At 47.6% G+C, this 23,688-nt stretch overlaps 1 protein-coding gene across 1 annotated transcript in view; it reads left to right on the forward strand.

Annotated features, from left to right (window-relative positions):
- Positions 1-23,106, forward strand: part of TEX11 (testis expressed 11) — a 467,244-nt gene extending 444,138 nt beyond the window's left edge. The window contains exons 28-29 of the mRNA XM_036304176.1: positions 21,664-21,828; positions 23,035-23,106. Coding sequence (XP_036160069.1) covers positions 21,664-21,828; positions 23,035-23,106 — 237 coding nt within the window. The remainder of the gene's footprint in view (positions 1-21,663; positions 21,829-23,034) is intronic.
- Positions 23,107-23,688: the final 582 nt, after the last annotated feature.

The raw sequence follows: 23,688 nt of genomic DNA on the forward strand, positions 1-23,688 counted from the left end.
TAACTACAACAATCAAGGCTTAACTACAACAAGACTGCGCACAAAGACAACTAGGGGGTGCACCAAGAAAACATAAAAAAATGTGGAGACAAAGAAACAGGACGCAAATGTCAGAAATGGAAGATATAGACCTCAAAACCACATTTTTAAGGTCTTTCAATAATTTTCTAAAAACTGCCGATAAATGTAGTGAGATCCTCAAGAAATCTAATGAGACCCTCGATGTTGTGATAAAGAACCAACTAGAAATTAAGCATACATTGACTGAAATAAAGAATATTATACAGACTCCCGACAGCAGACCAGAGGAGCGCAAGAATCAAGTCAAAGATTTGAAATACGAAGAAGCAAAAAACACCCAACTGGAAAAGCAAAATGAAAAAAGAATCCGAAAATACGAAGATAGTGTAAGGAGCCTCTGGGACAGCTTCAAGCATACCAACATCAGAATTATAGGGGTGCCAGAAGATGAGAGAGAGCAAGGCATTGAAAACCTATTTGAAGAAATAATGACAGAAAACTTCCCCCACCTGGTGAAAGGAATAGACTTACAGGTCCAGGAAGCGCAGAGAACCCCAAACAAAAGGAATCCAAAGAGGACTACACCAAGACACATCATAATTAAAATGCCAAGAGCAAAAGACAAAGAGAGAATCTTAAAAGCAGCAAGAGAAAGAAACTCAGTTACTTACAAGGGAATACCCATACGACTGTCAGCTGATTTCTCAACAGAAACTTTGCAGGCCAGAAGGGAGTGGCAAGAAATATTCAAAGTGATGAATACCAAGAACCTACAACCAAGATTACTTTATCCAGCAAAGCTATCATTCAGAACGGAAGGTCAGATAAAGAGCTTCACAGATAAGGAAAAGCTAAAGGAGTTCATCACCACCAAACCAATATTATATGAAATGCTGAAAGATATCCTTTAAGAAGTGGAAGAAGAAGAGAAAGGTAAAGATACAAATTATGAACAACAAATATGCATCTATCAACAAGTGAATAAATAATCTGATGAACAGAATGAACTGGTGATTATAATAGAATCAGGGACATAGAAAGGGAATGGACTGACTATTCTTGGGGGGGAAAAGGGGTGTGGGAGAGGCGGGAAGAGACTGGACAAAACTCGTGCACCTATGGATGAGGACAGTGGGTGGGGAGTGAGGGCGGAGGGTGGGGTGGGAACTGGGTGGAGGGGAGTTATGGGGGGAAAAAAGAGGAACAAATGTAATAATCTGAACAATAAAGTTTAATTAAAAAAAATAGTTTTGGGTGGACTGGAGGCCTCCTTGGTAGTCGTTCTCCACAGGTGTGGGGTATCTCGCTGAGTGCCCGGCGACAAGTGGGGGAGAGCCTCCTGCCTTGAATAGGGGGTCCCTCTCCTCCCTACCGGGGGGAGAGCCTCCAGCCCTAAATAAGGGGTCCCTCTCACCCCTGTCGGGTATCTCATTGGGGCCTCCAAATGTTATGGGTTGGCTCAACAAGATAGACCACGGACTCAGAATTTAAATTTAAGAGCCTTTATTAAGCTGGCCAGCTGACCACAGGCTGCACCTTCCCCCTCTGGGAAGGTTTGCAGCATGTGGCAGAGATCAAGGGTGCAGTATGATCCTTTATAGAAAAACAGTGTTACCTTAGAAGTTCACAGAAAGTTCATAAGCACAAAGGGGGGGGGGGTGTAAACAGAGTCACACCTGGCTGGAGCATATCATAACGCATTGTTTTTCTAAGACAATCTAGCAATTTTTCTTCCATGGTTCCTAACCTTGACACAATCCTCCATACGTCAGTCCCCCCTCCCAGCACATACACAATCCTTTTCCATATCCTGACAACACAATCCTTCCTCATACATCCTCCTCCCTCCGAGCACATTCAATTTCTCATGTCTCATTTCCTCCCCTTAGCACATTCAGTAACATTCTGTAACCCTTCCATGCCATAGTCCCTCACCCTAGCACATTCCCTTAAGCCCTCCTCCTTTTTAAAAAAATTTTTTTCTAGATGCTGCTCTGCTTGGGTATTTTTTCTACCTTGTCTTCTAGCTCACTGATGCAGTCCTCTGCTTCTTCTAGTCTACTGTTGATGCTTTCTATTGAGTTCTTTATAGCAGCGATGTCATTTTTCATTTCTTCTTGGTTCTTCTTCCTTTCCTCTTGGTTCTTACACATATTGTTGAATTTGTCTTCCATTCTTTTCATCCACCTTATGACCATTTCTCTGAATTCTTTCTCTGACATATTCCTTGCCTCTATTTTGTTTACTTCCTTTCCTGGTGATGCCTCCTTTTCTTTCATATGCAGGCTGTTCTTTGTCTCCACCATGATCTCTCTTCTCTGGGTATCTGGTTATGTAGCTCTCTCTGTCCTGCATTGATTTAAAGGCACAAAATACAGCAGAACAAGGCACAATATCCAAGGCACTGAACACCAATGTATTCACGATACTAATAACTCCAAATAAAGGTGACCACCAGAGAAAATAATTAAGGGATAAGAAAAAAAAAGATAGCAAAAATATTGAGAAAAGCAAAAAGTAAGAGAGAAAAGAAAGAGAATAAAAAAGAAGAGGGGAAAAACTATTTATATGGGGAGAAAACTCCAATAGAACAACCACTAATCCCAAGAAATGCAAACAACACCCAGAGATGAATGAAAACTACAAACAACAACTAATAACAAGCAAGGAGAGGAAAAACAGAAGCCAAAAACAACCAAAAATAAAAACAAAAAAAGAGAAACAATCTCACAAACAAGCACAAAGTAAAATCTAATCAACTATCAAGTGAACAACAACAATAGGACAAAGAGAAAGCAAGGCAAAACAAAACAAAAAAAAAACCTAGAACAAAAAAAGCCAAACAAGAAACAATAACAACAACAAAAAACAAAAAAAGGAAAGAGAGAAAAAAAATTGGATTGTGAAGAAAGAGAAGAGAGAGGTGTGTATGGACTTGGAGCAGGGGATTGGAAATTATATATATTAGTAGGGCGTATTTTTAATAGGGGTTAAGAAGAAGGAATAGGCAAAATCTAAAGCAGGAATAGGGTAAGAGAAACAGGACAACAAAAGGGTAAATGTGAGGAAGAGAGTGTTGGCATAAAGGTAAAGTTGAGATAGAGTAAAATGATGCTAAAGGAAAAATTGAAAATAGAATGTAGAACACTAATCCCAAAATAAAATAAAATAAAATAAAATAATAAAATAAAATAAAGAGAAAATAAAAGGACACTTTTTTTAAAAGGTAAAATAGTAGTAGTAATAATACTGATTAAAAAATAAAAAATAATAATTAGAAAGGTAAAATCAAGTTAGGAAAAAGGAAACAAAATTTTACTTTCTTAAGTAAAAGATAAAAAAAATAAAAATGTGCAGTCGTGAAAGTCTTTCACTTCCTCTACTCTTCTGTTTGGCACGCCTTTTTCCTCTCAGGTAGTCAGGACAGTATTGAAGTTCCCTGCGTTCCACTGATCCTCTGTTTTGTAAGCCACAATCCTGATTTTCAAACAGGCAGTATTTCTTTGTTTCCCAGACTGCCTCTATTTGTGTTTACAGAAGAGTCCATTTGTGATTCAGCCCCTGGGTGGCAGTGTTTTTGGATTGACCTCGGGGTATAAGTTCTCTCTAGCCAGTATTTAGGTTCTGTTTTCCCTGTCACACTTAATATTGGTTTGGGAGAATCTACTGCCCCAGAGCTGGTTCTCTGATTGTTACTCCCTGCTCTGATCCCCAGGTTCCACAAAAACAACTTTCCCCTGCAATCTCTTAGAGTGTCCCGATTGGGTGATCCTAGGTATTGGGTTTAGTAATCAAAAGCAAGGATTTAAAGAGGGGAAAAAAGCCAGAGTAAGTGTGCGAACTCGCAACTTTTACCCTCTGGCACTGTGTGCAACTCTGTGAACTTCTCTGTGCATGTCTTTTTTCCCCTGGCACTGAGCAGCTGGCACACTGGTAAAATTTCAAGCTCCCTTTTTGCACCCAGTCCAGCTGTGGGTTGATTTTTAGAGTTCCCTTCTGCCAGCAGCCCTGCGGATCCCCTTCCACATTCACAGATCACACTAGACCCAATGGCCATGGATTTTGTGAGTTGCAGACTTCCCCTGAATTTCTAGATCCCATTGTGTGTGTTTCTCTTCCCAGCCTGGATCACAGACGTCACCTTTACCTAGGCAATAATCTGACCTTTCCGTGAGAAGGTGCAGAGCTCATCCGAGTTCGCATATTCACACTGCTTGAGATCTGGTGTTCCTGGGTTCGCAGCTGGTCCCTGGGTATTGTGGTTGTAGAATCCTGGGATGTATAGGCTTCCGATAACAGCCACGCTCCCCTTTAAGATAGTGCAGTCTACACAGCAGAGCTGGTCACTCCAGGAGAGATTTTCAGCAGCAGCGGAAGCTGCCGGGTCAGGGGAGCCCGGTCTGGCAGTCCCCAACAGTCCCTTGGATTATAGCTGTCCCTCACCCACAAATATACACTCCCCATACATCCACACACTCTCCTTTCATTCTGTCACTCACACACTATATTGCAGTATGCCTTCCCGTCGACAGCCATCTTCCCTCACACCCTAAAGGAAATTCTTTAAGTTGAAAGCAAGTGACCCCAGAATTTAATTTAAATCCACACAAACCAAAAAAACCCTCCAGTAATTGTATAATTATAGAAGACAGTATAAAGCATATTTGTTCTTTTAACTACTTTAAAAAGCAAATGTATAAAATACATTATCCTATATAATAAATAGGTAATATGCAAATTAACCCTCAGGCCCTCACAAGATGGCTGCCTACAACAAGGCCGGCAGGGGGGTTAATGAGGGATGACCAAACAACTGAACAGCAGGCTGCATGGGGCAAACAGGCCAGGGGGGCCGTGCAGGGAGACCAGGCTGGTGGCGGGGGGGGGGGGGTAGTTAGGGGCGACCAGGCCTGCAGGGGGGTCAGTAAGAGGCAACCAGGGCAGCAGGGGTAGTGCAGTTGGGGGCTACCAGGCTGGCAGGGGGGACAGTTGGGGGCAATTAGGCTGGCAGGGGGGGCAGTAAGGGGTGACCAGGCCAGCAGGGGGGGTCAGTTAGGAGAGACCAGGCCGGCAGAGAGGAGGCATTTGGGGTGACCTGGCTGGCAGCAGGGGGCAGTTCGGGCAACAAGGCTGGCAGGGGAGAAGTTAGGAGTGATCAGGCCGGCACACAGAGGCAGTGATGGGCGATCAGGCCATCAAGGGGGGGGGGGGCCAGTTAGGGGCAAACAGGCAGGCAGGCAGGTGAGCAATTAGGAGCCAGTGTTCCAGGATTGTGAGAGGGATATCCAGGATTGGAGAGGGTGCAGGCTGGGCTGAGGCAGACCCCCCTCCTATGCATGAATTTCGTGCACTGTGCCTCTAGTCTATATATATAAAAAACCAGCAACCAGAACACTGTAACAACTGGAATGACTGGTCGCTATGACTCCCACTGCAGCCAGGGAACCGACCTAACCAGGGGTGGGGTGGCTGGCCAAGCCCCTGCAGCCCTTCCCCCTGGCCAGCCCCAACCCCAATGGGCCCCCACCACTCCAATTGGCCTACCGCCCCTGCCCCCAGCTGGCCACACCCTGATTGCCCCCATCCCCCCTTTGAGGGTGGGGCCAGCCAACCTCCTGCAGCCCCTCCCCCAGGCCTCTGGCCCCCATTCGGCCCTGCCATCCCAATCCAGGTGGGGCCTGCCAGCCAATTGCCCACAGCCCCTTACCCCAGCTGGCCAGGCCCTGATCGGGCCCTAATCGGGGCAGGCAGGCCAGCCAACCTCCTGTCATCTCCTCCTCCCACAGGCCTGGTCCTGATCCACCCTGATTGGGGCTGGGCCGGCTGGATGCCACCCATGCACGAATTCATTCACTGGGCCTCTAGTATTATATAATTGTTTTTATTGAGCTTTCAACATTATAAAAGCGTAATATGAAAATAACAGCACAAAGAAGGCAGGTGGGAGGCTATTTTGGAGTAAGGAAGTGACACTAAAGAATAACTCTAAGTCACAGGGAAAAATGAACCAGAAATTGTAAATAAGAAAGTTAATATAAAAAACTATAAATATATAGTTGTCCTTACTTAGCTTCTTTGAAACACATAGAATTATATAAAATGATGATTATAAATATTATTGTTTAATTGTCTACTTTAAAACTTACTGCAGAGCTACAGTAATCAATACAGTGTGGTATTGCCATATCCAGTATGGCTCAGTTGGCTGAGCATCATCCCATGAACCAAAAGTTCATAGGCTTGATTCCTGGTCAGGGTATTGGGCTTGAGCCCCAGTAGGGGGCATGCAGAAGGCAGCTAATTGATGTTTCTCTCTCACATCAATGTTTCTTGGTCCCTTACCTTACTTTCTCTCTAAAATAAAAAACATGTTTTTTTTAAAAAAAAAATACAGTGTGATACTGACTTAAAGATAGACATAGATAAATAAAGTATAATTAAGAATCAGAAACAAACCCTCATATTTTTGGTCAATTGATGTTTGACAAGATTGTCAAGATTATTTAGTGTAAAAAAAAATAGTCTTTTTAACAATGTTTCTGGGAAAAGTGGGGAAAAATGAAGTTGGGACCCCTACCTCACACTATATACAAAAATTTTCTCAAAAAGGATCAAAGACCTAAATGTCAGAGCTATAGATATAAAACTCTTAGTTTTATAAACTAAAGTTATAAAACTCTTAGAATAGTCTTAAATCTTTGTGAATTTCGTCAGGCAATGGTTTCTTAGATATGACACCAAGAGCACAAACAATAAAATAAATTATATATCAGCAAAATTAAAACTTTTCTACAAACAAAAACATCAACTAAGTGAAAAGATAACCCACATGATGGCAGTATCATATATCTGGAAATCATATCTCTGTTAAGGGACTTGTACTTAAAGTATATAATGAACTCTGATAAATCAATAATATAAAGATAACTAATTTTTTTAATGGGCAAAGGATCTGAATAGACATTTCTCCAAAGAAGATAAACAAATAACCAATATGAATATGGAAAGATTCTTGACACCATTAGTCATCAAAAATTGGCAAATCAAAACACAGTGATCTACCATTTGATAGCCACTACGATGGCTATAATCAAAATTACAGAAAATAACAACTATTGAAAAGGAGTTGGAGAAATTGGTACCATCCTACACTGTGTTACTGGAAAACAGTTTGGCAGTTCCCCAGGAGGTTAAACATAAAGTTACCCAGCAATTTCACTTTCAGATATATACACATAAAAAATGAAAACATATGCCAAGCAAAGACTCATACATAAATATTCATAGAGCATCTACACTAATAAAAGAGAAAGTTGCAAATTAACCATAACTCCACCACTCTGCTATGCCCACAAGCCACGCCCACCAGCCAATCAGGAGCAAGTATGCAAATTAACCCAACTGAGATGGCGGCAGCCATGGAACTGGAGCAAGCAGGAGGCTTGGGTCGCCCCCGGTGATGGAGGAAGCCAAGCTTCCCACTGTTATGCCCAGAGTTCAGGGTCCCCAATAATCCACCACCAGGGAGCCTCCTCCAATGCAAAAGCAACGAGTCTTTATTGATCAATTCTAGAATTGGCTCCCAGCCTCTATCCGGCGCAGCGGTGAGGCGAGAGAGCGTGTCCTAGGAGAACAAAGGTTATATAGGGCTAGCTATTTGGGGTGGGCTTTAGGGGTGACGTGAGTTACAGAGATTGGTCAGGGTTTTACAGCATAAGGGTCAGGAAGTGACCATCACATTCTGAAGGTTGGAGCCGTCCTCCACTATAGCCTTATTAGAACCTTAGCTACATTTCTGGAGCTTCATTGGTCCACTCAGGTGGGTGGTTGGGAGAGTTAGGACAATACCAGCATTCTTGTGGTCACTCTCGGGGAGGGGGGGGCGGCTTGGGCTGAGGGCCCAGCCTTGCAAGACAAGATAGAGGAGAGGGAGAAGAGCATGTCTCTGCCTCGTCCTTGAAGAGGGAGGAGGGTGCATTTCTGCTTAGTTCTGCTTAGTTCTTTCAAGTTCCGTTCTGTCCCTTCATTCCCCCCTTGTCTTGGAACTCACGGCTCAATCATGAGATGGACTGCATTTCCACCTCTCCCTCCGTCGCTAGAGGCCGGTATTGAGCTTGTAAGACCATTAATTGAACTACCCCTATGCGTTCCTTGACAAATTGAACTAGCTTGTTAATAATTCAGGGGCCAAAAGTTAGCAACATTAGGAGGATTACAAGGGGCCCGACGAGGGCAGAAATGAGAGTGGTTAACCATGGGGACCAATTAAACAGGGATTCATACCAAGACTGAGACCGCTCTTTTTCCAACTTCCGCTTCTGCAATCCTTCCCTTATGAGGGCCATAGACTCTTTAACAACACCTGAGTGGTCAACATAAAAACAACATTCCTCTCCCAAAGCTGCACATAAGCCCCCCTGCTGCAGGAATAGCAAATCTAGTCCTCTTCTGTTTTGGAGCACTACCTCAGATAAGGAGGTGAGAGAATCCTGTAAATGGGTAATAGATTTTTCAATTCTTTCTATGTCTAGGTCAATGGCTGCTCTTAGGGCTCCATAATTCTTGTCTTGTATGACAAGTGAGGATATTCCAGTCCCTGCTCCCGCTAGTCCCAATCCCAAGAGGGCGGCCATAGTTAAGGCTGTGATGGGCTCTCTTTTATTTCGGGGATTGGCAGCGCCGAATTTGTTAAGGACCTCTTTCTCTGAATGGTATATTAACTTGGGAATTAACTGCACGAGCACGCAAAAGCCCTCCTTCTGGGAATTAAGGACCAGGGAGTGGACACAAGGAGCGAGGCCACTGGAGCAGGCCCACCATGCATTCTTGGGAGGCAAAAGGTATACTGCCTCTTCAGGGATAGTCAGAGTTTCGTTGCAGAGATGCAACTGCTCAGGGGGTATGTTGCCTATGCAGGCCCCCTGCCCCATTACTGCCTGGAGGGTTAGCCTTGCAACAGTTTGCTGCCACCTGCAGGAGCTGACAATCGTGGCGGTTGTATAGTTACCCTTAACCGCGATACCCTCATAATACGGTGGCTCAACGTCTAGACAGAGCCAGCAAGATTTGGTCAGGTCAGGCCTGGAGGCGTTTAAAACATAATAAGCTCCTATAACCATGCTTATAAGTGGGTCTACTTCAGGCTGGGGGGTATGACTCAGAGTCAGGTTCTTCGTGGTAGGTGCGAGTAAGGTGTTAGGCAGTGATGCCGGGGCCCATGCTCCTTCGGTTGTAGATACCCGGGGAGTGGTCAGCTGAGGTTGAGGAGCTAGTACTTTGTTGGGCCCCATTCCCACAGGGGAGTGATAGTGAAGGGGGGTATTTTGAACCCGGAGGGTGAACAACATCCCAGGGTCCGCCCTACGCAAAGCCCCCCTGCAAGAATAGATTCGGAATCCCCAAGTCTTTCCGGTGTCCCATCCTGTAGCCTTTCTCCCCTCTTTTGTGAAGGAAATGCTCACGGGGTTGCAGTAGACACGGCCACTCTGGGGACACGGTGGAGCAGCCGGTCGCCCAACGGTGATTAGGTCACCCTTCTTGGGGGCCTTCCACCAGATGTGTCCGGTTGACACACATGACCAGGAAGCACAGAAGTAGTCTCCAGCACTTCCACAAGGGTCATTTCCCCGGGACCGAGCTTGTGAGTGTCCGGGGCAGACATAAAAATAGAGGGTTCTCCTTGGTTTTGAGTCCTCAAAAGCCTGGCGTATTGCCGCACCCAGGCAGTAATCGCTGGTGTCGAGTGGGGTGGGCAGGAGAGTTAGGAGGTCTACTCGCAGTTCAGGGAACCAGGTGTCTTTGGGATGGATTTGAGAAGTCTGATTAAGGATCACCCCTGAGTTAGTGTCTATGATCTGCCAGGTGATATTATAAGGAGTGTGTGGGCTCCCGGTGGCAGGAGTGTTCACGAGTAAAGTTACCAACATCAGGTAGGTCGAGTGCGCCGCAGCTTGAGCTTGAGCGGGTTGCGCTGGTCTTGGTCGATGCTCCATTGTGTGATGAAGTCTTCCTGGATTGCAGAGGGGTCAGCTGGGCGAACGTGGGAGTGATGGACCCAAGTCGCAATGCCGTCTACCTTGAGAGCGGTGGGTGTAGTCAGCACGACGATGTAGGGGCCTTTCCAGCGTGGTTCGAGGGTCTCCCGGCGGTGTCTTCTGATGAACACCCAGTCACCTGGCTTGTACTGATGAGGCGTCGGGGTGGGGCCAGCCTTGTAGATGGCGCGGAGGCGCGGCCAAATGTCCTCATGCGCCCTCTGCAATTCTCTTAGGAAAGAAGATATCTCCTGATTTTCAAACTCAATAAGAAGTTCAGCTTTTAGGTTAGGGATGATAGGAGGGGGCCTACCAAACATGATCTCGTAAGGGGTGAGTCCCAGGGTGTAAGGAGAGTTCCTCACCCGGTAAAGGGCATATGGAAGGAGAGCCACCCAATTCCCGCCAGTCTCCATGGTTAATTTGTTAAGGGTCTCTTTTAGAGTTCTATTCATTCTTTCTACCTGCCCTGAACTCTGGGGCCTGTAAGCACAATGCAATTTCCAATCCGCCCCTATGACTTTGGCTACTGCCTGTGTTACCTGCGAAATAAAGGCTGGCCCGTTGTCGGAACCTATCATAGCAGGAAAACCATACCTGGGTAAGATGTCTTCCAGCAGCTTCTTGGCCACCGTCTGGGCCGTCTCATGCTTGGTTGGGTATGCCTCTACCCAGCCAGAGAAGGTATCTATGAACACTAAAAGATATTTATAACCATACTTCCCTGGTTTGACTTCAGTGAAATCAACCTTCCAGAGTGCTCCTGGTTTGGTGCCTCTGGGCCTGGTTCCTTGTCCACCTGACCCAGCTCTTGCATTTGTGAGTTGTCAGGTCTTACAGGAGGTTATAATTTGATTAATTTTGGAGTCTTGTTGGTGAATCTTGATTTTGGCATGCTGAATTAAGTCCTTTAACTTCCGGGCTCCCAAGTGGGTGGACCGATGCATGCGTTCTAATACTGTGACCCCAAGCCAGTCCGGTAGTATGGGTTTCCCATCTGAGGTGTACCATCATCCTTTCACTTCCTCAGCGAGGGGGAGCTTTCTGATCTGCTGCAGCTCTTCCTGAGAGTATTTAGGCTGATCTGGTAGAACTGGGTCCCCGGGGTCTGGTAGTTGTATGGCCATTGCAGGGACCGAGGTGAAGGCCGCTGCCTTGGCTGCCTGATCAGCCTTTTGGTTACCTTTTGCTACTGGGTCATCTGCCTTCTGGTGCCCTTGACAGTGGATAATGGATAGCTTCGTGGGAAGCCATAGGGCCGCAAGCAGGTCGAGAATCTCCTGTTTGTTTTTCTCTGTTCGTCCTTCTGCTGTCAACAGCCCTCTTTCCTGGTAAATCGCCCCGTGAACATGAGCCATAGCAAATGCATAACGGCTGTCTGTGTAAATGTTGAGCCGCTTCCCCGCCCCCAGTGTCAGTGCCTTGGTGAGAGCAATGAGTTCTGCTCGCTGGGCTGATGTCCCAGGGGGCAGTGCTTCTGCCCACACAGTGGCTGTGTCGGTGACCACCGCTGCACCCGCGTACCTGCACCCGTCCCACACGAAGCTGCTGCCATCCGTGAACCAGGTGGCCTCTGCATCAGGGAGGGGCTGGTTGGTCAAGTCCTTCCGAAGTCCATGTACCTGCTCCAGGATCCCTGCACAGTCGTGCAGCGGGGCATCTAGGTCGGGGTCAGGCAGCAGGGCAGCGGGGTTGAGAGCCGCGCTGGGATGGAACCGCACTCTAGGAGGGTTGAGCAATAAGCTCTGATAGTGGGTCATGCGTGCATTGCTCATCCATCGGTCAGGAGGCTGTTTTAGGACTCCCTCAATGGCATTCGGGGTTGTTATCCAGATTTCCTGTCCCAGGGTCAATTTGTCGGCATCCTTGACTAAGAGCGCGGTTGCTGCAATGATTCTTAGGCACGGTGGCCAGCCGGCGGCTACGGGGTCCAGCTTTTTGGACAAATACGCTACCGGGCGGCTCCAGGGGCCTAAAGCCTGAGTTAAAACCCCTTTTGCTATTCCCTTGCGCTCGTCTACAAAGAGGCGGAAGGGTTTTGTAATGTCTGGCAGGCCCAGGGCTGGAGCAGCCAAAAGAGCTCTCTTTATCTGATTAAAGGCAATTTTCTCTGTCTCAGTCCATTCAAAGGCCTTTCCCTCTTTGGTAGCTTCATATAGGGGCCTGGCGCTCTCAGCAAAACTTGGGATCCAGAGGCGGCAACAGCCAGCTGATCCTAGGAATTCCCTTACTTCCCTCCGGGTGGTGAGAATAGGGATTTTCAGGACTGTCTCCTTCCTAGCGTCTGACAACCGCCGCTGTCCGCCCTCTAGTATGTACCCCAGGTAACTCACCCTTTCTTGGCATATCTGAGCTTTCTTCGCAGAGGCCCGGTACCCTAAGGTCCCTAGGGTGGTCAACAAGTCTTTGGTCCCCTGCTCACAGTCCTCGGCAGTGTCTGCAGCAACCAGGATGTCATCTACATACTGAAAGAGGGTGAGACTGGGGTGTTCTCTCCTGTACTCACCGAGATCCTCGTGCAGTGCCTCATCAAAGATGGTGGGCGAATTCTTGAACCCTTGGGGTAACCGCGTCCAGGTTAATTGTCCACTGTAGCCGCCCTCTGGATCGTGCCATTCGAAGGCGAACAGGGGTTGGCTTTGAGGCGCGAGCGGCAGGCTGAAAAAAGCATCCTTCAAATCCAATACAGTGTACCAGACTCTAGTGGGTGTTAAAGAGCTTAGGAGAGTGTACGGGTTAGGAACGGTTGGGTGTATATCCATAACTCTTTTATTTACTTCTCGGAGGTCCTGGACTGGTTGGTAGTCATTTGTGTGGGGCTTTCTGACTGGCAGGAGGGGGGTGTTCCAGGCAGATTGGCATGGAACCAGTATCCCTAGGCTTTGCAGTCTTCGGATATGAGGCTGAATCCCCTTCCGGGCCTCCTGGGGCATTGGGTACTGTTTGACTCTTATCGGACTTTCCCCGGGTTTTAACTCTACCAGGGTTGGGGCCCTGTGAGCGGCCAGTCCTACTCCCCCTGTCTCTGCCCAGGCGGTGGGGAATTCTTGTAGCCATCTGTCCATATTGTTCTCTCCTGGGGGCGCCCCCTGGTGGAGGCGATATTCATCCTCCAGTCTCAGAGTCAGAACCTGGATGGGATGGCCTTTGCCATCAGTGACCTGGGGCCCCCCTTGTCTGAAAGTTATTTGGGCTCCGATCTTGGTCAGCAAGTCCCGTCCTAATAGGGGGTAGGGGCACTCCGGTATTACCATGAAGGAATGGGATACCCGGCCCGTTCCTAGATCTACTGTTCTTCGGGTAGTCCATGAATACTGGCTTATGCCAGTTGCCCCTTGCACCCAGGACTTTTTGCTGGCTAGCTTCCCTTGAGGTGTGCGTAGGACCGAATGTTGTGCCCCAGTGTCGACAAGGAAGTTAATAGGCGTCCCCTCCACTCTAAGAGTTACCCTGGGCTCGGGGAGGGGGTCCGAACCCCGACTCCCCTAATCACTCAGTCCTCCCAGCTCCAAGACCTCCACCCGATCTGTCTTGTTTCCTTTTTTACCGGCCTTCTTTGGGCATTCCCGGGCCCAGTGTCCTATCTCTTTGCAGTAAGCACACTGGTTCCGTTGCAGCTTCTTCTTCCCGCCCCGGGCAGTCCCCTTACCTCCCTCTTGGTCATCGGCAAGCTGGCGAAGGTGGCGGGTCCGCTCCTCAGGGTTCTCCGTGGTGGTGGCCAGCAGAATCTTGGCCAGGTTTCGGGTCTGCTTGTCACTGGCAGCCACCATGGCACAGGCTTGCCTATCCTCAGGAGATTCTCGGTTGTTATACAGCTTTTCAGCCACCTCCAACAAGTCCCGAAAACTCTTTTCCCCTAATCTATCTATCCTCTGCAGTTTCTTTCTAATGTCTGTGGCTGACTGGTTTATAAAGCTCATGACCACAGCCGCCTTATTTTCAGGAGCTTCTGGATCCATGGGGGTATAGGTGCGATATGCCTCCATGATCTGTTCTAGAAAGGCAGCTGGAGATTCATCCCTTTCCTGTTGTACGTTCCCTACCTTGGCCAAATTGGTAGGCCTCCTAGCAGCCATACGAAGACCCCCCATCAGAGTCTGACGGTAGATTTTGAGCCTCTCCTTACCTTCTGCCATGTTGAAGTCCCATTCAGGCCTAGTTAAGGGGAAAGAGACATCTATCTAGGCCTGGTTGGTAGTTGGATTCCCATCTACGCTGGAAACCACCTTCTTCTTTTCTGCATCCTGCAAGGCAAGTATGGGTGCTGGCTCCAGAGGGCGTGGAGCCAGGAAGGGCTTGAGCCAGGAGGGAGGGTCCTCCATGAGGTCCTGCCAAGTAATAATGTAAGGGAGTTGATTGGGATGACCCCCCTTCGGCCGAGATACGACTTCCCTGACCCGGCGAATGGTGGGGAGGTCGAACGTCCCCTCCGGCGGCCACCCGGCATTGAGAGCCGGCCACTCGCTGGAACAGAAAGTCTGCCATTGACCCTTCTTCACTTCTGCACTGAGGTTGTTAGCCTTTCCCTTAACCTCTTTAAAATGATCAACCATAATGCTTAAAGGAGTAGTTTGAGTCTGTCCCATAGCGTCTGTCCAGTGAGTCCACAAAATCAAACAAAAGAACACAGACACCAAACAAAAGAACAAAGACACCAAACAAACAAAGACACCAAACAAACAGACACCTAAGAACAGCCTTCCGACCCCGTGGAAGAAAAACTGAAAAAAAAAGCCAGATGGGGGCTTTTACACCCCGCCAGATGGAGGTTCAAGACGTCCCTTGACTCCTCCTGCCCGAGATCCGCCAGTGCGTCCACTTAGATCTTATCAGGCCAGATTGCAGAAGCGAGCTCGCATAAGACAGAACAGATAACACATAGACACTTACCGCGGACAGCAGACTCTCGGAGTGGGGTCCCTCGCGGGTTTTTCTTGGGGATCCCGGACGCGCCCCCAAAATGTTATGCCCAGAGTTCGGGCTCCCCAATAATCCACCACCAGGGAGCCTCCTCCGATGCAAAAGCAACGAGTCTTTATTGATCAATTCTAGAATTGGCTCCCAGCCTCTATCCGGCGCAGCGGTGAGGCGAGAGAGCGTGTCCTAGGAGAACAAAGGTTATATAGGGCTAGCTATTTGGGGTGGGCTTTAGGGGTGACGTGAGTTACAGAGATTGGTCAGGGTTTTACAGCATAAGGGTCAGGAAGTGACCATCACATTCTGAAGGTTGGAGCCGTCCTCCACTATAGCCTTATTAGGACCTTAGCTACATTTCTGGAGCTTCATTGGTCCACTCAGGTGGGTGGTTGGGAGAGTTAGGACAATACCAGCATTCTTGTGGTCACTCTCGGGGGAGGGGGGGCGGCTTGGGCTGAGGGCCCAGCCTTGCAAGACAAGATAGAGGAGAGGGAGAAGAGCATGTCTCTGCCTCGTCCTTGAAGAGGGAGGAGGGTGCATTTCTGCTTAGTTCTGCTTAGTTCTTTCAAGTTCCGTTCTGTCCCTTCACCACCTGCCCTGGCCAGCCTTGGGCTCCGCTCAAGGCTACAATTGTAAGTTTCAATTATAGAAGATAAATAAATCCCAGATACCTGATTCCAGCCCACCCTAGCCTCCACTCAAGGAGGCGCTGAAAAACAAAAAAGGAGAGGCTGGGAGCTTGGGTCACCAGGGGGTGTGGCCAGACTGAAAACGGCCATCAGCTCCTCACCCAGGCTGGCCAGGCACCCCAGTTGGGACCCCCACCCTGAAGGAGGTGTGGCCAGCCTGAAAACGGCCCTCAGCCCTTCACCCAGGCTGGCCACACCCCAATGGGGAGAGGGTCCCCACTGGGGGGCTTGACCAACCTGTAAACAGCCCTAACCCCCTCACCCAGGCTGGCCACACCCCCATGGGGTGGGGGTCCCCACTGGGGGCTTGACCAGCCTGCAAAAAGCCATCAGCCCCTTACCCAGGCTGGCCAGGCACCACAGTGGGGACCCCAACCTGAAGGGAGTGTGGCCAGCCTGAAAACAGCCCTCAGCCCCTCACCCAGGCTGGCCAGGCACCCCAGTGGGGACCCCCACCCTGATCCAGGACACTCTTCAGGGCAAACCAGCTGGCCGTCACCTGTGTACCAGGCCTCTATCCTATCTAATAAAAAAGAAACATGGTAATTGGCGTACGACTGCTACCCTTCCCATTGGCTAATCAGCGAGATATGCAAATTAACTGCCAGCCAAGATGGCGGCCGGCAGCCAGGCAGCTTGAAACTAACATGAGGCTTGCTTGCTTCAGTGATGGAGGACTGCAACGTTCCCCGCCTGCCTTGCCGGCCTCTGAGCCTGCAGTTTCAAACATTGTAATAAATATAGACGCTAAATAAAACCCCAGAAACCAGCTTTCAGCTGGCTGGGATCTCAGAGCTGGAGTTGATACAGAGTTTTGATTATAGAACCGAAACAAACCAGATACTTGCTTTCAGGAGCGGAGGCCTAAGAGCTGGAGCCTCAGAGCTAAAGCTGGCCCAGAATAAAAAAAAAAAAAAGAAAAAAAGGAGCAGTTGGGAGCTTCAGTCCCAGCCTGAAAACAGCCCTCAGCCCCTCACCCAGACTGGCCAGGCACCCCAGTGGGGACCCCCACCCTGAGGGGTGTGTGACCAGCTGCAAACAGCCATCATCCCCTCATCCAGGCTGGCCAGGCACCCCAGTGGGGACCCCCACCCTGATCCAGGACACCCTTCAGGGCAAACCAGCCAGCCCCCACCCATGCACCAGGCCTCTATTCTATATAGTAAAAGGGTAATATGCCTCCCAGCACTGGGATCAGCGGAGCTGAGAGGCCTCCCGGCACCGGGATCAGTGTGACAGGGGGCAGCGCCCAAACCCCCTGATCGCCCTGCGGCTCTGTGTGTGACAGGGGGTGGGGCCACAACCTCCCTATTGGCCCTGCTCTGTTTGTGACAGGTGAAGGTGCACCAACCCCTGATCAGCCCTGCTCTGTTCCTGATGGGGGGAGCTCCCCAACACCCTGATCACCCTGCGGTTCTGTGTGTGACAGGGTGTGGCGCCCCAACCCTCTCACCCCATGGGCCTTGCTCTGTGTGTGACAGGGTAGAGCCATAACCTCCCCATCGGCCCTGCCCTGAGTGTGAGAGTGGCGGCGCCCCAACCCCCTGATCAGCCCTGCTCTGTGGGTGATAGAGAGCGGCGCCCCAATCCCCCCCCACCACGGGCCCTGCTCTGTGTGTGATGGGGTAGAGCCATAACCTCCCCATCGGCCCTGCCCTGAGTGTGAGAGTGGCGGCACCCCAACCCCCTGATCAGCCCTGCTCTGTGGGTGATAGAGGGCAGCGCCCCAACCCCCTGATCCTCCCTGCTCTGTGTGTGACAGGGGGCGGTGCGCCACCTCCCCTATCGCCCCTACTCTGTGAGTGACGGGGGAGCTCCTCAACCCCCTGATGGGCCCTGCTCTGTGCGTGACGGGGGGGAGCTCCCCAACCTCCTGATGGGCCCTGCTCTGTGTGTGACAGGCAGGAGCTCCCCAACCCCCTGATCAGCCCTGCTCTGTGCGTGACAGGGGGTGGCGCCACAACCTCCCCATCGACCCTGCCTTGAGTGTGACAGGGGGCGGTGCCCCAACCCCCTAATTGGCCCTACCCTGAGCGTGACTGAGGGTGGCATCGCAACCTCCCAATCTGCCCTGCTCTGTGCATGACAGGGGGCGGCGCCCCAACTCCCCAATCGGCCCTGCTCTGAGCCCAACCAGGGGCTGCACCTAGGGATTGGGCCTGCCCTCTGCCACCCGGGAGCAGGCCTAAGCCAGCAGGTCGTTATCTCCCAAGGGGTCCCAGACTGCGAGAGGGCACAGGCCGGGCTGAGGGACACCCCTCTCCCCCCCGAGTGCACAAATTTTTGTGCACTGGGCCTCTAGTCCTATATAATAAAATCCTATATAATAAAAGGGTAATATGCAAATTGACCCTAACAACAGAACAACTGGGAATGACTGGTCACTATGACACACACTGACCACCAGGGGGCAGACGCTTAGTGCAGGAGCTGCCCCCTGGTGGTCAGTGCGCTCCCACAGGGGGAGCTCTGCTCAGCCACAAGCCAGGCTGACAGCTGCTAGCACAGTGGTGGTTGTGGGAGCCTCTTCCACCTCCTCAGCAGCGCTAAGGATGTCCGACTGAAGCTTAGACCTGCTCCCCGCTGGCAAGTGGACATCCCCCGAGACCCCCGGGCTGCCAGAGGGATGTCTGACTGCCAGCTTAGGCCCAATACCCCGGGGAGTGGGCCTAAGCCAGCAGTTGGACATCCCCCGAGGGGTCCCAGACTGCAAGAGGGCACAGGCTGAGCTGAGGGGCTCCGCCCCCCCTGAGTGCACAAATTTTTGTACACGAGCCTCTAGTTATTTATAATAGCCCAAAGTTTTATCAACTGATGAATGGCTAAACAAAATGTGGTATTTCCATACAATGGAATATTGTTTGGCCATTAAAAAGAACAAAATACTGACACATGCTACAGTATAGATGAACCTTGTAAACATTAGTATACTAAGTGAAAGATGCCTGTCATAAAGGACTGCGTAATGTGTGATTCCATTTATCTTAAATGTTCAGAAAATCTGCATACGCTGGATTAAGCAAAGTTATGTGGTTTCTTTACTGTAAAACTTCCTAAAACTTTTAATGAACTAATGTGCATTACAGTGCTCCAAAAAGGTTTATATAGAATGCAGTATTTGACCTGATTATTATGACCATCTATTAACATTTTTTGTAACACTAATGTTCTAAGGAAAAGCATTTAGGAAATGCTGAGGTAGCCCCCTCCTACATTTCTAGTCCTATTTCCCATTAATTTCCTTACATAAAGTGTCTGCTTAGGCCAAATAACTATTAGTCTCCCTGAAACATGCTCAGTCTCATGCACAATCCAAGTTTTTATTCATTCTGTTTTAACCATATGGAATGCCCTTATCTCTCTGATGTCTATATATTTGTAATTTTTATTTACATAATTCATATATCTTAAAATTCATTATTTCAAAGTATACAATTCCATTGTTTAGAACATTCACAAAATTGTGCAACTATCACCATTACCTAACTCCAGAATATTTTCATCAGCCCAAAAAGAAACCCCGTAACTATTAGCAGTCATTCCCCATTACCCCTCCCACAGCCCCTGGCAACCACCAATCTGCTTTCTATCCCTATTTGCCTATTCTGGACATTACATATAACCCTTGCATATCTAGCTCCTACTCATATACCCTAAGACCATGTTTGTTTGTTCAGTCTTTTTCATTATTCATTCAGTTAAAATCACAGCATTGTCAGACACTGCCAGGTTGTGAATATGTAAGGTAGACGATACTTTGCCTTGAAGAAACTCCCAGCCTAGTAGAGGAGGTATACAACACTGTGTTATAAGTGCTATTGTAGTGCTGTGAACAAAGTGCCATAGGAACAAATTGGTGGGGATAATAACTTGTGGAGAATCAGGGAAAGCCTCACCAAGTTGGTTGCATTTGACCAGATATCGATTCATTGATTTATTCATTCAGCAAACACCTATTGTGCCCCTATCATGTACCAGGCATGGTGTTGGATTATCAGTATACAAAGATGAATAAGACAGATTCCTGTGCCTCAAGGAGATCAACAGTCTACAAGAGATAAATTACTAGTGTATACAGTTTCAAACAACCTGATAAGTTGTGTTAGAAGAATTTAATACTTGGTATGGTAACAGAGAGATAGGAGTAACTAACTCTTTGTGAATTTGAAGAAAAAATAAAAGTTTACCAAGTGGATAAGGGGTTGGCATTTCAAGCAGAGAAACTAGACCTCTGTGCCAGCCTAATGCTCTTTTCTTTCACTGAACGAGAATGCTTAATGCCTGTGTTGCTCTGACTAACCCTTGTGTAGTCCTCCTTATATGGAGATACCTTGTCTCTCCAAAGGCAGTATGTGTCCTTTAGGATAAGAGCTTTATCCTGTCCCTCTTAGCATCCTCATTTTCATAGTGTTTTATGCATTGTGATTTTTTAAAATCCTCATCCAAGGATATGTTTTTAGTGATTTTTGGAGAGAGGAAGGGAGGCGGAGGGAAAGAAACATCAACTGGTTGCCTCCTATACATGCCCAACTGGGGATCGAACCCTCAACCTGAATATGTGCCCTGACAGAATTGAACCCATGACCTTTCAGTGCACAGAATGACGCTCCAACCAACTGGGCCACACTGGCCAAGGCCATAGTAATTATTTTATAGATCCAAATGAGTGAATTACAGCTGAGACAACATCATTCGCATTCTCAATGTCATTGACAGCTGTTTCCCCTTCCAACAACCTAAGACCTAGTGTATAGATGAAGGGCTTTAACATGGAATGAGCACATGGATGCTCCCTTTGTAGTCCATCTCCTGTTTAAGAACTAAGAAAGTTGCTCCCTAAGACTAATCCTCTTCACTATTGAAAATCTTGTACTCATCCATGTTAAAGACACTCATATGGCAAAGGGACCATCTTAGAAATGTACCCTTTGTTCATAGCCAGGTAGATCTTGTCAACACTAAAACTTAATATTTACTTTTTAAATTATATTTAGTTGGTGTTAGGTAAAAACAGATTACCCTCCATAACCAATTTTTGCCTTAAAGGCAAAAACTGAGTTTTCCTGAAGAAGGAATTCTGTCTCAAGACTTTCACATAGAAATCCTGCCTAAGTTTCCAGCCTGCCGGCCTGCCACACAGATCTGACTCAAGATTGCAGCATCAACTCTTACCTGAATTTTTAGCCTGTTGGCTTACCCTACATATTTCAAACTTGCCAGCCCCCGCAATTGTACAAGCCAGTTTATTAAAATCAATATCTCTCCCTCCTTGACTCCCTCCCTCCCTCTCTCCTTCCCACATATGTGTGTGTATGCAAAAATAAAAATTAATGTAATTTATATTCCAAACACGTACTAATTTGGGTGAAGGAACTTAATAGATTCAATAAAACTGCTTCTTGACAAACTTCTCTGAAAATTAGAGGAGTAGAGGTAGGTATTAAGGAGATCATTGACTGAGGACAGAACCAAGGGAAGCACCAAACAAAATATAGATTTTTCTCCTGCTTCAGGGAGACCAGGATTCAGTCCAGGATGGCCTCTTTGCTTCTCTGGTTTATGTCACTTCATGAAGTCTTGATCTGGAGCATTCTACATCTGACAAAGCTTCAAAGTGCTCTTCTGCTCTCCAGGCACACGATTGCTTGTGGAGACTGGGGCTCCTTCCTTGGTGTCACCAGAGCACCCATTATTATTTTTTAAATATATTTTTATTTATTTCAGAGGAAGGGAGATGGAGAGAGAAATAGAAACATCAATGATGAGAATCATTGATTGGCTGCTTCCTGCATGCCCCCAACTGGGGATAGAACCCGCAACCCAGGCATGTCCCACTTGACTAGAATCGAACTTGAGACCTTTAAGACTGCAGACCAACACTCTAGCCACTGAGCCAAACCGGCTAGGGCAAGTACCCATTATTTAATAACAATGGGTTGCAGCACTGATATAGTCAGTGCTACAATGATTGTGATAGTATACCCACTGTTCTTGGATTTCAGGAAGGCTACCCAGAAATGGAGATTCTCTGGCTAATGATGATGTCCTGGAATATTGGTATATATATGTATGGCAGGAGAAAGTATGTATCTGCTGAAAAATGGTGTGGCCTGTCATTGCGTTTTCTTGACCACCTTGGCTCCCTCAAGAGAACCTATGAAACTCAGGTGAGGAGGGAGAGGCTAGAGGTGGATGGCAGGACTTATGGCAGAGAGGTTCTACCTGGGCTCTCAGTAAAGATTTGATGCTACTTTCCTTAGCTAGGAAAGGTTCTCGCTCATCGTTTCTCTTGGTGGTTCCATAGAACTGCAAGAGTGAGGGGACTGTAAACAGTAAATTCTTAGAGAAAATCAGGAAGGATGGTGAACAGGGGGAAACTTAGGGATAGCAAATGAAATCTAATTAAGAGTGGGCTATGCAGTCAGAGAAAGATAAATACCACATGATCTCACTCATTTGTGGATTATAGAGAACAACATAGACTGATGAAAAGGGACAGACCCAAAGACTGAGAAACAGCAATCAGGCTATCAATCCTCAGAAGGAAAGTAGGGGAGGGCAGGGGTAAGGGGAAGAGATCAACCGAAGGACTTGTATACATGTATATAAGCCAAACCAATGGACATGGACAACAGGGGGATGGGAGCATGAGTGTGCGGGGCGGGGGCGGGGGGAGGTTGGAGGTTAATGGGGGGGATGAGGACACATTTGTAATACCTTAACTAATAATAAAAAATAAAATAAAAAAAAGAGTGGGCTATGGATAGGTGCATCACTGTTAGTGCCAGTGCATGCAGGGAAGTACTGGCCTCTGTGAACAATGACTATTTAAAAGGTATTTTCTCCAGGAACTATTCTGAGTTGCAGACTTCTAGGCCATTAAACTAACCAGGAGAGGCTTTAGTGGAGAAAAAGTCTAGTTACCAAATAAGAGCAAACGATTGTTTATGCTTTAGGTATCTCCTCCCTTATAATAGCTGTCTGTCCCTAGAAAACGGGCCTAGTATGAATGGGGTCCCTCTTCCCTAAGAGTGTACTATATTTTCTCCTCAATGTGGCTCATGTTTGGGTTGTAGGGGTGGGGAATGTCTGGCCTGCAGACCACATAAGGCCCGTGAAATCATTTGTTCTGGCCCTGCCAGAACAGGTGGGACTTGAAATTCAATAAACCTAGGAGCTTTTTTTTCATAGCAACATAAATTTATACTAAATGAATTAAATTAACAAAGGATGTTATAAATATCCAATGGCCCTTGGTAGAATAAAGGTTCTCCATCCCTTGGTTAGAGTATCATGCCATCACCATGGCTTGGGGAAGATTTCCAACATATCCTTTCCCCTCTAGAAATCTATTTGCTATTCTTTTTTTCCAGGTAAATATCCTGTATAGTGAGCTGGTGGAAGCATTACATAAAAACAAGGGCTCAACTTTTCATGAAGAGTGATAACTGCTGGAACAAGCCATGTGAGCAGGCCAGCTGACAGCAACTGGGAGAAGGTGCATGGTCCTGACACTTTGAATATCTAAATTATTGTTAAACTTTCTCTTATGTTTTTGTTTCTGATTTCTCGGGCCCTATTTTCATGTGGTTAAATAACATGTTCTAAAATAAAAGCATTTTGACTCTTACCACTGTGACCAGCTCATTTCTGGAGGACAAATGAATTTTCCAAAGTGATAAGAATTATATATTAAAATAGTCCATGTGAGAGGAAGATGATTCATGTCCCCTATGAACAAAAAATAATATTCATACCAATCCAACACAGGTTGTCTTTTATTTCAGAAGTGCTCAAATTCCCAATACCAGAAGATAACAAGGAACCACAGGCTCTTCATCAGAAGGACCTTCATGGTCCTTGGGCCCAGCATTGATTGGATTCGTGAAATCTCTCTATGACATCCTTGAGAATTGATTGTCCAGTCTCTATCAGAACATGTCCTATGACAGGGAACTCACAAGATTGCTCTATATACCGTTTTTGCTGTCCTATTGGCAAAAAGCCTTTCCTCATACTGAACAGAA

This window comes from Myotis myotis, unplaced genomic scaffold (assembly GCF_014108235.1).
Source record: "Myotis myotis isolate mMyoMyo1 unplaced genomic scaffold, mMyoMyo1.p scaffold_m19_p_4, whole genome shotgun sequence".
In the NCBI taxonomy this organism is placed as follows: Eukaryota; Metazoa; Chordata; class Mammalia; order Chiroptera; family Vespertilionidae; genus Myotis; species Myotis myotis.